Raw genomic sequence first — 14,372 nt, 5'->3', positions numbered from 1 at the left:
TTTAACTGGAAACTCAGTCTTACTTTAGAGTAGTTCCCCAAGAAGTGCGTTCTGTCCTGTTGCCAGACAACGAAAACGTAGCTTTTCATTCAAATGAATAAGGGTCAGCCTTTTGTGCCACTGAAGTGCGTCGAGAAAGACCTCAGCTGCGCACAGGTGAGGCTGGACTTTTATTTATCGGTTTGTTTATTTTTTCTGGCAGCTACGAAAAAAGAGTCTCTGCTCTTCCCTCCATTGCACAAGCTGTTCCGAGTATTTACTCTTTAACTAGACTCATTAATTCTGGCAGTGACAGAAACGATCTTTTTTTTTTTTTTTTTTCCGTTATAAAAACAAAATACTGAAACAGGCACTCCAAAGTTAATCTCCCATTGCATGATCAGGACTGCGTGCATCTCATTTAAAGTGGGCATCCGGTGCTGCGGCGTTGGGTTTGTTACTGAACAGCAATGCGTCTGCTTGTTGACCTTGCATGATTACTGGCCACTAATTAGTCGGTAGCCGTTTTGCAGGACCCTTAATGCATCCCGGCTTTAAGCGTCTGAATATTCATCATAATAATGTTACGAACGCACAGCTTTTTTGGCGACGTCGTAATGTGGGAACGAGGAAATTCAGCGCGCTGACATGTTTGAAGGCTACAGTGATATTTGAGAGGTTCGCAACACACAGAACAGACCCACAACAGACTCTGGACAAATACTTGTCCAGGCCATGGTGACATCCAGTCTGGATACTGCAACTCTCTCCTGTCTGGTCTTCTTGCTACTGCCATCAAACCTCTACAGCTGATACAGAACGCTGCTGCCCGAGTTGTGTTTGACTTGCCGAAGCGTTCCCATCTATCTCCTCTACTCGTTTCTCTGCACTGGCTTCCTATAGCTGCCCGGATCAAATTCAAGACCCTGGTTATTGTCTAGAAATGCATCAATAAAACTGCTCTACAAGACTTGATCATCCCCTACACCCCAACCAGACCGCTTCACTCTTCCACATCTGCCCGCTTGGTGGTCCTGTGCACGAAACATAAAGCATGAAGGTTCTCGGTTCTGGCTCCGTTGTGGTGGAACGACCTCCCCCTCTCACTCGGAACTGCTGAATCCCTGTCCAAATTTGTAAAGGGTCTTAAAACTCACCTCTTCCAGACTCACTTCACCCAGATCTCCTAAGTTCACGTAAGGTATAAATGTTCATGATCATGCTCGGATCAAGCCTTTACACAGCTACTCCTGTAATGTAACGTAAATGATTATATGTATCTCAAAAAAATATATATATTACTAGGTAGGTGATCAGGAATCGTTAATATTCTGATAAAGTTTAATACTCTATGCGTGTGATGAACATTGGTTCATATGGTGGAAAGAAACAAACTACGCTTAAGAATCGTCTGCATCTAAGTGTCTCTTTCTGCCAATGTAATGAACACGTTGTATTTTCTATGAGATGTTCGTCGCTTTGGAGAAAAGTGTCGGCTAAACGAATACATGTAAATGTAAAAGGCGATAAAGCAGGAGTCACAGCACATTGATTTCCGCACACGCTGTCACATATTAATTTTATTTGTGCCGTTCTTCCGGTTTGCGTGGATCCGACACAAGCGTGTTGCTCCACTTAGTTTATTACGACTCTTTCTGTCTTTCAAGTTGGAGGGGAGCTCAGAGTTCAACAAATCGGACGTAGAACTCATTACCATGGAGGATGGAGAGTGTTAGAGCCTCATACTGCGAGAGATTGATTCCAGCAGAAGGACGCTGGTACCGCAGTAATGCATGCTGTTATGTTGGCTATATTTTCCAAACTAGTTTGTGCATTACAGCAATTTAAATTATTTAATGGAATTTAAAGCGCTGGTATTTCCATCCATGCATATTTAAACAGCTCTTTTTATGCCTTCTTTTAGATTGGTTTAAATAATGTGTAGGTTCATGGGGGGGGGGTCCAGCTAAATGAGCTTGCATTAGATGCGTGTGCCTTTACCTCGTATCCGAACGAGGTCCTTGCCCTGGACACCAAGTCCCAATTAGCCCATGTTCTGGAAACAGGAGTGTAACTTTTAACCAGCCGCATATTTTCTCTCGACAGACAAGGCAGCCACGTGAAACATAGATTATCCCATCAAACGCGCATGAGTCACAAACAATCCGGATTCGCTCATTAAAGCCGTTTTAGTGGATTTCCGGCGTGCAGCAGGAAGCCAAGCAATCCTGCTGCTTCATTAAAACACCTTTTAGGAGAAGGTGGGAGCCCCATTACTGGTGGCTCCAGCATCCTGCTCATTGATCTACGTCCTGACGAGTCCCCATCGCAGGAGAAGGGAAGGGAGAATCAACGGCATTCTCACAAACGAAGCCCCACTCCCATTTTGCACATATACTTTTCGGGGGTGGGGGGGGGGTGTACTTCACTTCTGCATTGTCGTTACAGTATGATTCCTTAAAGAGTACAATGGGGGATCTATTTGTGACTTGTGAACCGTCGACTGGGGTGTTTAAAAACCGGTGTTCAGAACTTTTTCCGGAATTTTCTTTCATGCATTCCTGCATCACACCTCGTACACCAGAGTTCAGAACTTTCTCCAGAATTTTTTTTCATTCATTCCTGCATCACACCATATGGACCACAGTCCAGAACACACACACACACATTTTCAGAACCGCTCGTCCCGTACGGGGTCACGGGGAACCGGTAACACAGGGCGTAAGGCCGGAGGGGGAGGGGACACACCCAGGACGGGACGCCAGTCCGTCGCAAGGCACCCCAAGCGGGACTCGAACCCCAGAACCACCGGAGAGCAGGACTGCGGTCTAACCCACTGCACCACCGCACCCCCTTCTACAGTCCAGAACTTTTTCCGGAATTTTCTTTCATGTATTCCTGCATCACACCTCATACACCAGAGTTCAGAACTGTCTTTCATTTATTCCTACATCACACCATATGGACCACAGTCCAGAACTTTTTCCAGAATTTTCTTTCATTCATTCCTGCATCACTTTGGTGTCTTCGTGCTATTATTATTGTTATTATTTCAATTATGATTGCTTAGCTCATGCACACTGTCTGAAACCACTTGTCCCAAGTGGGGAGTTGTGGCAAGCTGGAGCCTAGCCTGGCAACACAGGGCACAAGGCTGGGGGGGAGGGGACACACCCAGGATGGGACACCACTCCATTGCAAGGCAGCCCAAGCAGGACTTGAACCCCAGTGCACCAGCGCACTCCCTTATTGCTTAGCTGACGTGTTTATTCAAAGCAGCTAAGCGAGTAATTTGTACAGCAGGGTTGGTTTGGAGTAAGTACCTTACTCAAAGGTACTACAGCATTCGTTTGGAGTGGAGTTTGAATTACCAACCGTCTACAGCAATGCACTGCCAGTGACCCCAAAACAGTTACAGGTGCTCCTAAGTGTACGATGGGGTCCCATTCTGGCAACCTTGTCACGTCATATTCGTCGTAAGTCAGAATGCTCCTGTATTATATGTACCGTAAGGATATAAACCATTAGCGAGCATGCATGTTGCATGGTGTAACAGGACTTTGCTTTCGTTTCGCTAATTTCACACGTTATTCATCTCAAAATGATGCTAATCTGCAACAATAATTTAATTATGTTTTTTTGCTGCGCTGTTATTCTCACTTTCTGTTTCTAATCCTATTGTCGTCAGCTTTTTCTGTTCGGTGCCACCAGAACCCCCACTTCATCACTCGCTCGCCATTTTAAATGAAAAATAAATAGAAGGGAACCGCAAAGGAAAAGTTTTGTAAACAAAGCGCAGCCGCTTCTGGACACCCAAACACGGACTGAGACTGAGACGATAACAAATATTGGTGGCCTGAAGGAGGGAAACCGGCCGATGTTATTGTACAACAGATGGCGTGTTCATTGCTACACCTTATGGCCAAACGTCGGCACTTGAATATATACATATATACATGTAGTGGGGAGTGTGGTGGTGCAGCGGGTTTGGCCTGTGCTTGCTTTCCAGTGGGTCTGGGGTTCGAGTCCCGCTTGAGGTGCCTTATGACGGGCTGGCATCCCGCCCTGTGTTGCTGGGTTAGGCTCTGGTTCACCGCAACCCTGCTGGGGATAAGTGGTTTCAGTCAATGTGTGTGTGTATACATGTATATGTATGTGTAAAATAAATTGAATTATATATATATATACTGTATATACATAGAGGGGGGCGTGGTGGCGCAGTAGGTTGGACCGGGTCCTGCTCTTTGGTGGGTCTGGGGTTCAAGTCCTGCTTGGGGTGCCTTGCGACGGACTGGCGTCCCGTCCTGGGTGTGTCCCCTCCCTCTCCAGCCTTACACCCTGTGTTGCCGGGTTAGGCTCCGGCTCCCCGCGACCCCGTATGGGACAAGCGGTTCAGACGGTGTGCGTATATACATATATATAAAGATTTATGACACAGCTGTTATAAATCTGGGATGATCATGAGCCATAGCTCTTCAACTACCTGTATTTCGAAACTTACATTTATGAATATCGCTGACGCTTTATTTCAACATGAATAACAATGTTAATCAACCTACAACTTATTTTCTCATTTATACAGCTGGGTCATTCTACTTTGGACACACAGACAGCTGCTCAAATCACTGCACTATCAGCTGTCCCTGCTTTTTCTCTAAAGGTATTAAGGTATTACACATGTATAAAGGTATTAAAAGGATGGGGCAGCTGGTAGCGTAATGGTTAGAGTCGCTGTCTTAGGATCTTAAGGTTGTAGGTTTGGACCCCACCTCCAGCTGTAGCGCCCTTGAGCAAGGTACTTCCCCTAAATTTGCTCCAGTGAAAATTACCTGGCTGTATGAATGGGTGAATAATTGTTACCTTTGCATTGTAAGTCACTTTGGAGGAAAGCGTCCGTGGAATGAATAAATGCGAAACACTTATTTCTATGAAGGTATTAGGAGGTAATGCAGACTGAAAAGAATGTGCGACATTCCAGGAGCAGCATCGCTCAACCCGAATTCCATCGTGGATCACGGCTCGTGCGGCGCTCGTGATGTACAGCTTCTCTCCGTATTAGGCGTGGTAAAGTACAGCGCTGTGTCGTCGGTATTATTAGGCATCATTTCTTTCAGATTCTTGTTTGCCCACTGCCTTAGGAAGCTGCCTGAACAGAAACGTCGCGCTGTCAACATTTTAATGGTCCAGTCATCCTCTGACAGGGAGGTACTCCCTTCGTATGGCGCCAGATGACTGAGCATAATTTCTTTTTATTACGTGGTAATGCGGTTGTTCCTTTTTTCCTCGCCCCGAGGGTTGGCAGCCTTACAGATTTCCAATTGTGTTTAATTGCTAATTAATGCTCCGGCAACACGGAGCTGCCATTTCTGTTTGCGGTGCGGTCTCGGTGCAGGTGGGGGGACACCACAGTGCCCGTCTCCCTTCCCCCTTGCCATTACCGTGGGGGTTGTGACAACGGGAGTGTGTGTTTATGCCGTCGGGTTCCCTGAGCGAGAGGGAGCGCAGCTGGCACCTGCCGCGGTTCTCACACCAGCGCCGCTTAATTGGGCCCGGTAATGCCGGCTGCTGACTGGCTGCTGACTGGCTGCGGCCACGAAAACGCTCGAGGGGTCACCAAGTCAGTCCCTCTAAAGAGACCCTCAGATGTTTCCAGAACTTTCTCATAGCGGTAACACACCTGCCCGCGGGTGTCACTGCTTGATGGGTCGGTGCTGACGTTTGCCGTCGACGCCCGCGCGAGAATTCTGACTCGTAACGCTGTTTTTGTCGCCGATCGGAGGTTCCCGTAGGATTCTCAGACAATTACGACATTAATGTATTATTTAGGTCTGCTATGAGTTATTGCTTTAATTTTGTTTTTATGTGGATTGTTCATTGTCACGCCTCTGCTGAGCTGTGACACATCAGCAAAGGAACCTGGGACATTTTGGACATTTGAAGTAATGAATTTGAAAGTGATGCGAAATCTAACACACACACACACACACACACACACACTGTCTCACTCTCACTCTCACGCGCTCTCTCCCTTCTTTTCATGTCTTGTTTTCTGTGATATTTATGAACCATCTGTCAGGTGGAAGCCTCTTTTGAGAAACCAGGCAGCCCGACTAAAATCCCTCCCCTGATAAATTGCTAATTGTGTCCTTGCACGCCTGTGAGTCTACTCTCCTGGTACTGCGTCCCAAGCCTGCACAATCCTCGAGAGTCCAGTACCAGTCCCAGGAGTCTCAGAAATCTCTCATCCGCATGATTCAAAGAGCAGGAGACTACTGAGGACTGGTATAAACGGTATGATTCTGTGCTACTGCAATAATTCAAAAGAATAATAATAATAATAATAATAAAATACTTGGCATACATGGGTATTTTAGATGGCAGACATAGTGAGTTAACTGCAGTTCTTCACGAGTAAAGCAGGACTTTTAATTTGTTCGTTTGTAGGTGAACTACCGCTTTTCTTAATGTATTCACGTAAGACGACATATTTTCACAGCACAACTGGATTTCTTTGTATCGTATCATTGAATACATTCTTTGTAAAGGCAGTTAATGCTCCTGCACAGTTTTTTGAGTTTTTATGGCAGATTGGACCATGCATATACACTGATGCTGCGCATTGTTTGTGCTCCCATGCATATGCGCAGATGTACATTTATTATTCGCAAAAATTATTAATTTGCTTAAATGTCTTCAGTTCCTCCAAAGTCCAGTGAGGTTTACTGTGCTGGTTTTTGACGTGTAATACATACACGGTATATATTAGACACAAATATAGCGTTATAAGTGTTATAAGTACCCTTTTTTGCCGTTATTTATTCATTTAATTTCATATCTAGTGCTACGGTAATTGCATTGATGTCAATAGAACCTTTGCTGTTATGGTGACTGGTGATTCTGTGGAGGCTTCTGGAATTTTCTACTTGAAGCTATATTGAGCGGACCTGCAAAAAAGAAAAAAAATCGAATCTAGTTCTTTTCAGCTGACATGTCAAAATTAATGACAATTAATTGACAGAACATTTTGACGTGTCAGCTGAACAGAACTAATAATAAGTTATCTAATAAGAACTAATAAGGACTAATAAGAACTAATACCCGATAACGCTTTCGTTGAAAATGTTCAGCAATGTTGAACATTTTAAAGAATGATCCTTTTGAAAATTATATTATTCATAACATTTTAGTGCTATGAGAATCATGTTACTCTCATCATTCCAGCGCGATGGAGAATCAAACAATCCCATTTCTGCCTCATTTCAGGTGAAACAGAACTCATGAAGGTTGAATAATGTATCGATTCCCCCTTTGGCCTGTAATGAGAAGAGCAGAACATTCAGCATAAATTTCACACTTGCAATATTCTGACCTAATGCTTGCTCCCTATTGTTTTCCTGCCAACATCACAGTTTTTCATAATTTTACAGCAATTCATTAATGTGAAGGGCCTCATGCTCAATTTCTCATGCACGCTTTTCTGCCAGAAAATAAACCATCAGATGCATCTCCACATTGACTCAGCGCTTCGCAGTGGAAAGTCTGCTTTTTCGAGTGAAACATCTTGATGTTCTAGAAACAAAGACTGGAATGATCGGTGGGGCATAGTAGTGCTGATCCCAAGAAAACAGTGTTTAACACCGAATGACTGGCTGCCTTCTCTAACACTGTGGTAAATCCCACTTGGAAATGCTGTCCTAGATCATCACACATGATGAATAAGCATGGGATCAACAAACAACTTGGCAAACCCTGTCCCACCCCCATACCCCCCCCCCCGTCCCACCCCCGCACGCTACTACGCAGTGGAGTGAATTTCCTCCGGATACCCCTGATGCCACCGATGCTGATGAATCAACCACCTTCATGGCACCAGGGGCGACAGGGAACACAGAGGAGGAATAATCGCTGGTTTATGAGTCCCGTGAACTGCCAGGGAGGGATGCAAATCTGGGAGAGCGCACTTGCTCCCTCGCTCACTTGCCCACTCGTCTCATGTCTTCCAGGCTGCCAAGCTGGGCAAACGATCTGCGTTCCGGCTTCTTGCACAATTATCTCCGCTGCCGGTTTCATTCGGTGCTGACAAATAACTTTAGTTTTTGTGCTCAAGAGCTGCCAGTCATAAGAAATGATAACAGACCCAACGGTTTGTTAGGTCCTGATTATTTCCCACAGTGCTTATTGAGAAGAGATCCTTTAGAACACGGAAAGTCAGTTACTGCATGCTTCAAGTTGAAAGGACGGCTTTGCCATATTTAAACCGGAACAGATTATGTGCAGCGAGTATATCTGGCCTATTCAACTCTAGGTCCTGAAGGGTTGACTCTAGGAAGCCTTTGTTCCAGTCGGGCAGTGCACTGCTTGATCCAACTTCCTGTCTTTATTCAATCCATTTAGTTCCCTTTTTGAGCTCCCAGTGGTGTATGGAGGGCTGGAAAATAATCAGGACTCTGCTCTTCAGGTCCATGAGTTTGATGGCCATGGCATAAAAGGTTGATGTCTACAAGAGGCAAGACAAGCCACAATTAGTAAGGCAGGTGGAGAAGGTAAAGGCCAATACTGCAGATGATAGATGTGCCCAGTTGGTTTGTTGGATTCACTCCCTGTGGTCGGTGAGGAATTAAAAAGAAAAAAAAAAAAAAAAATCTAAGGCTCAGGGGTTCTGAGCCTTAAATTGCTTCCACTTTCTGGTCTGTGGTCATGGCTCTCTATGTGACTGCAGTGCTGATCCTGATAAATGTAAAGGCATAATACTTGTTCTATCCATCTTAAATGTTACAACAGATCTTGAATTCAGTTCTTGTTTTGCACCTTTAAGCAGTGTAATGTGTATACTGAGGAAAATACATCCTGTCCATCCACAGAATTTCAGTAACCGCTTGTTCTGAGCAGGGCCACGGTGATCTGGAGCCTATTCCACATACATTGGGCACATGGTTAAGGAGGGTACACCTTGGACAGGACTCCAGTCCATGGCACACAATACACACAGAAATTCTTACACTAATCCACCTGAAATGCCTCTCTTTGGACTGTGGGAGGAAACCAGAGCATGCAGAGGAAACCAAAGCAGACATGGGGAGAACATGCAAACTCTGCATAGACTGAGCGTCGGTCAAACCCACATTTTCTCACACCACCCAGGTGCTATAAGGTGGCAGCACTACTCACCGCGCAACCCTTCTACCAAAGGAAAACACGTTCCGCTGTAACACAAGAAGTTAAAACTTCATATAAATCTGGATAACTGCATAAACTGTGCAAAGAGATACAACAATATGCAAAATGCAATAAATGAATATTAAACACAAAATACTTCAATGTGTTCAGAAATTAAACGCCGTTGCACAATATGGAACCTATAGCAGCAGATTTCTTGTAGCTGGACTTTGTCGATAACGAAGGCTGTGCCAAGCAGAATGTTTGTCTCTGATACGGAAAAAAAGACTTTGATTTGGTGACTTTTTTGCTTTTAATAAATAACATAATAAGAGTTGAAGTATATATTTTGTTTGCTATGCTTTGATATCTGACTGGGAGCAGCCAGAGCCTTTTTGGAGGAGTGATGGCATCGTAATGATGTGTTGGGGAGATGCGTTGGTATCCTGGAATGCAGAGGAGGTCCTGGCATCGCTGCCTAAGTGGGATGAGAGGAATGCCAGGAAGAAGCGCGGATTCACCGTGTGGGTGGGACCGGAGCGGGCTTCACGGCTGGCTGGCGGGCGGGCGGGCGGAGGCGTCGCGCCGCGTGTATTTTTAATCCATCAGGCAGGTGAGAGGACGGCCCCGAGGTGTAAGCAGCGGATGCATCTGACGCCTATTGGGCGGCAAGCCTCGGTGTGTAGGAGGTGTGAGTGAGATGACGCCCAAGACCTGTTTAACAAGCAGAGCCTGGAGAGAGCTGTGCATGTGGTTTGGGGGGGGCAGGAAGGGGGTCAGCCTTAATGACGGCTCACGAATAGGCGCTCGACGGTGTTTATGAAACATGGGGATCTGCGGACATAACGCACCGTTAACCTCGCTCTTCTGTATTTTCCAAATTTTCTCATTGCACTTCCTAGGCAAGCGAAGGGATATAGCAGTTCAATCCTCCTCATTTCCAGGTTGGGTAAATATAAAACACTGTCACTGTAAAATGAGCATTCCCGCGTCACCTTTACACCGTGCAGCGCGTTCAAAAGGAAAACTTATTAGACTAACGCCGCTCATTAATGTAGCTGGTCTTGCCAAAATAATGCTGAATTCATCCTCCTGTGCGGTTCTAATTAGTTTCTACACTAGGGCAACGCTACAAAAATAATTTACTGTATTTTATCGGTAAAAAAACATTCACGGAACGTGAAAGGATCGCATCACGGCTGCGTTGAGGAATACTTTTTTATCACGCAGATAGCCCTTATCGGAGCCAAAGCACTGGCCTCTCTGGTGTCAAGATAAATTCACAATATGAATTATTTCAGATATGTTTATGAAAGTGCTGTAAGGTCGGTTTGCAATGAGCTTATATCTGATTTAGTTTCACTGAATATGTTGGACAGGACAGATAAAAATCTCGATTTATCCTTCTAGGCCTTCCAGGTTAACATCAGTTAGACTGTACCGTTGCTCCTTTGACTGGAAATCAGAGAGGATGATGGGAGCAGGAGATGCAGGACTGTGCAGATGTATTTCTTCGCTCTCCTGTTTTGCTGCTGAATGAGTGCACTGCACAAAGTGCTCGCCGTCGATTCCTTGTTGATATGTTTGCTGCTTCCGTCCTGTTGTTTCGGGGGTTTTGAGAAAGGACGACGTGACCCCAATACTCATCTGGTAAATGTAGCCTTGAAATTTGAGCACCAGGATGCGGAGGCCTTAGTTATGAATGAATGCACAGTGTTTCACTCCCGTGGGTTTCTGTGGGTTATGTGGTGAGAGCTTTGGCTCCCATGGAGCAGTCTTGATGTCCACCGGCTTTCGTTGCCACAGGGGTTCCTGTTACAAACCCTCAAAGGGCCCTGGGTAACGTGACAACTCCTCTGAAGCGTGGAGGCCCATCTGTTCATCGCCACAAGGGGCTGAGTGCCAGTCCTCCACTGGGCATCCACATGATCGGTTTTCTTCACGCGTTCATATCGGCTAATGGGTTTCAAATACGTTTTGGTGATTTGCTTCATGCTGTCTTACCCTACGGGCTACAAGGTGAGGAAAAAAGTGGCGGCACGGCGAGGTGCCCCGTTGTCTGACAGCGCTTGGATAACGTGAGAGGACGTGGGTTCAATCCCCACTCAGCCTGTGCGGAGTTTGCATGTTCTCCCCATGTCTATGTGGGTGTGCTCTGGTTTACTCCCACAATCCCAAGATGTGTTTCGACTGAATTGGTGACTCTAAATCTGCCCATAGTGGATGTCTTGCTTTGGTGTAGCCTGTACATGATTATATACCTGATTCACTGTAGGCACTTTGCTGTAGTGTATCTATCACTGTAAGAAACCTTGTTTGAAAAGGTGTCAGTGAAATAGTGCGAAGTGCTCAATGTCAGTCACTTCGGTGAAAAGCATCTGCTGAACGAATGGATGTCAGTGTAAGCACTTCCCCAGACTGGGATTTTTGCAGGTCGTACCACCTTTATGTCTAGATTCTGCCACTGTAAAGGAGTGGGTATCTATGTCCACATCAACCATGTGCTCTAAACCATTCAAGGCAAAGAGGAACTAGGTTCTTTGTGTTTTAGATATGAACAACTGTAGTATTTTGCAGATAGCACGCACACGCACACTTTCCAAACCACTTGTCCCATAGGGGGGGGGTCACAGGGAACCAGAGCCTACCCAGCAACACAGGGCGCAAGGCCGGAGGGGGAGGGGACACGCCCAGGACGGGACGCCGGTCCGTCGCAAAGCGCCCCAAGCAGGACTCGAACCCCAGACCCACCGGACAGCAGGACCGTGGTCCAGCCCACTGCACCACTGCACCCCCCTTTTAAATTAAACAGAACATTTTTAACGAACAAGAAATATTTCTAACGTCTCTTAAGAACATTTCCCCTAGCAGCTGGCTACCATATCTGTGGAATTACGTGAAAATTGAAAGCAAAAAAAAAAAACAAAAACTGTCAGCATTTGTCAATTGGAAGCAAGGTTGGATGAGGGGGTGAGGGAGCAGAATTAGTCAACACCACGCAGCTCTGTTCTCACCCCACCATGCAAAAGAAACTACAACCTAGACGTTGCAGATTAATTATGCGTTCCACAATAAAATTAATCTCAGTGGAGAAAGCCTTACGGACTCGTTTAAGACCCTGTAGCTTTTTGACTGTAGAAATTCTTCTATTTCAAGCAGACGGCTAGTTTCCTAACTGCCTCACCACAAAAATGAGAACGTTTGTCTTTGTTAAAGAACTTCAGCCAGATGTAAGTTTTGAATTTTGTTTGTATCAGCAATTCGGGAACAAACTACAGTCGAAATGATATGTGAAATGAGGGCTCGCCGGTCCCTGATGAACTGATCATCTCTTCTACACTTTTTTCTTCCCAGGATGCAGGCTCCTGCTCCTTGCGTTGTGGCTGCCATCTGCGTCAGGAACAGAGGGCTGCCCAGCGATGTGTGTCTGCTACAGTGAGCCGCGACTTTCTGTGGCTTGTCAGCAGCAGGGACTCCTCTCCATTCCTACTGATATCCCTGGGCAGAGCCAGAGGATCTTTCTGCAGAACAACCGGCTGACAGCAGTGCGCTCCACTAGCTTTAGCTCCTGCCGCAACCTCACGGTCCTCTGGCTCTACTCCAACAACATCAGTCACATAGAGGCAGGTGCCTTCTACGGCCTGGGCCGACTGGAGGAGCTTGACATTGGTGACAATGGCAACCTGCGCAATATTAGCCCGACGGCTTTCCGTGGCCTGTCCAGGCTGCACACCTTACACCTACACAGGTGCGGCCTCTCCGAGTTACCCGTCGGGGTGTTTCGGGGCCTCTTCTCCCTGCAGTACCTCTACTTACACGATAACAACCTTCTTACCCTGCACGACGAAACTTTCCTCGATCTGGCCAATCTCTCTTACCTGTTCCTTCACAATAACAAGATCAAGACTGTGTCTGACCGTATGCTGCGAGGCTTGGTCAACCTGGACCGCTTACTCTTTCACCAGAATCATGTGAATTTTGTCCATCCCAGAGCGTTCCATGACCTGGGAAAGTTAACCACTTTGTTCCTTTTCCACAATAACCTGACAGTACTGACTGGGGAGACCATGGAGCCTATGGTGTCTCTTCAGTATCTGCGTTTAAATGGAAACCAGTGGATATGTGACTGCAGGGCTAGAACACTTTGGGAGTGGTTCAAGCGCTTCAAGGGATCCAGCTCCGAGCTGGAGTGTCATGTTCCTGCAGCTCTTGCCGGAAAAGACTTAAAGAGACTGAGGAGCAGTGATTTGGAAGGGTGCGTTGATAATGCACATCAGACTCGAACCAGTATCGTAGGCACCAAAATGCGGTCTGGAAAGTACCCCACCATAGAGACCCCTCTCTGGGGAGGGACTCCTAGGTGTTGTCTCCCAGACAGTGATAAGTCATCCATCATCTCCAGCAAGAGCTTGCCCGATCCTTCATCCTACAACAGTCGCCAGATCACCAACAGCTCCCCAAAGGAGAAGGAGAACATTGCCAAGACCAAGTTCTCAGAAGCAGACCAGATGGAGAATGGCACCCGTAACAAGCAGAACTTGAACGATGGGCCTGGCCCAGGAAACTCCAACCTGAATCAGTCCCTGGGAAAAGTCAAGCCGGATCTTACTGATGGCATGGAGTCATCCACAGACCCGTCAAGGAAGAAGAAAAAGTGCTCCAAGAAAGTGCGGTCAGATGCTCAGTGCCTCAAAAGCAATGGTTCCCCCACTCGAGCATTGGACATCCTTGTTTTATCTGTACTGTGGCTGTCCTTAACCATCTGCTGGACTTGGTAATGCTAGAGAGAGCAAGAAAGATCCCTCCAAGATGTCACTACTGGACATGTCAGACTGTGGAATTTTCTCATGAACTTTCTCAAAGAAAGAAGAGGAGAAGGGGACACACTTGATCCTAAGGGAAAGAAGATGCTATAGTTAAAAATGAGAAAAAAAGAAAAAAAAAAAAAAAAAACAAATGGATGCCTTCGTAGAACACATGAGATCTGTTGTACATAACAAAATGGTGCCCAAGTCATTTGTTTAAGGAACACTCAGCTGACCTGCACTTCATGGTGCAAAATTTGACTCCAATCCCCTGTCAAAACTTCAATGCTTATGCTGCAAAGATAGTGACTAGCGAGACCATTGATAACATTGACACCTTAGGACAGAACAGAAATTCACTGGTTCAACCAGAAATGTTCTGGGTTTCTTTGACGAAAAACCCAAAGATGTGATGGATTTTCTTTCCCCATT

At 46.0% G+C, this 14,372-nt stretch overlaps 1 protein-coding gene across 1 annotated transcript in view; it reads left to right on the top strand.

The window, feature by feature from the left end:
* LOC108935546 (reticulon-4 receptor-like) overlaps positions 1-14,088 on the top strand; it is a 56,631-nt gene extending 42,543 nt beyond the window's left edge. Inside the window, exon 2 of the mRNA XM_018754262.2 lies at positions 12,490-14,088. Coding sequence (XP_018609778.1) covers positions 12,490-13,913 — 1,424 coding nt within the window. The 3' untranslated portion in view covers positions 13,914-14,088. The remainder of the gene's footprint in view (positions 1-12,489) is intronic.
* The last annotated feature ends 284 nt before the right edge of the window (positions 14,089-14,372 follow it).

The sequence above is a fragment of the Scleropages formosus genome, chromosome 6, assembly GCF_900964775.1.
Source record: "Scleropages formosus chromosome 6, fSclFor1.1, whole genome shotgun sequence".
Taxonomy (NCBI): Eukaryota; Metazoa; Chordata; class Actinopteri; order Osteoglossiformes; family Osteoglossidae; genus Scleropages; species Scleropages formosus.
This window is presented reverse-complemented; position numbering and strand designations above follow the sequence as displayed.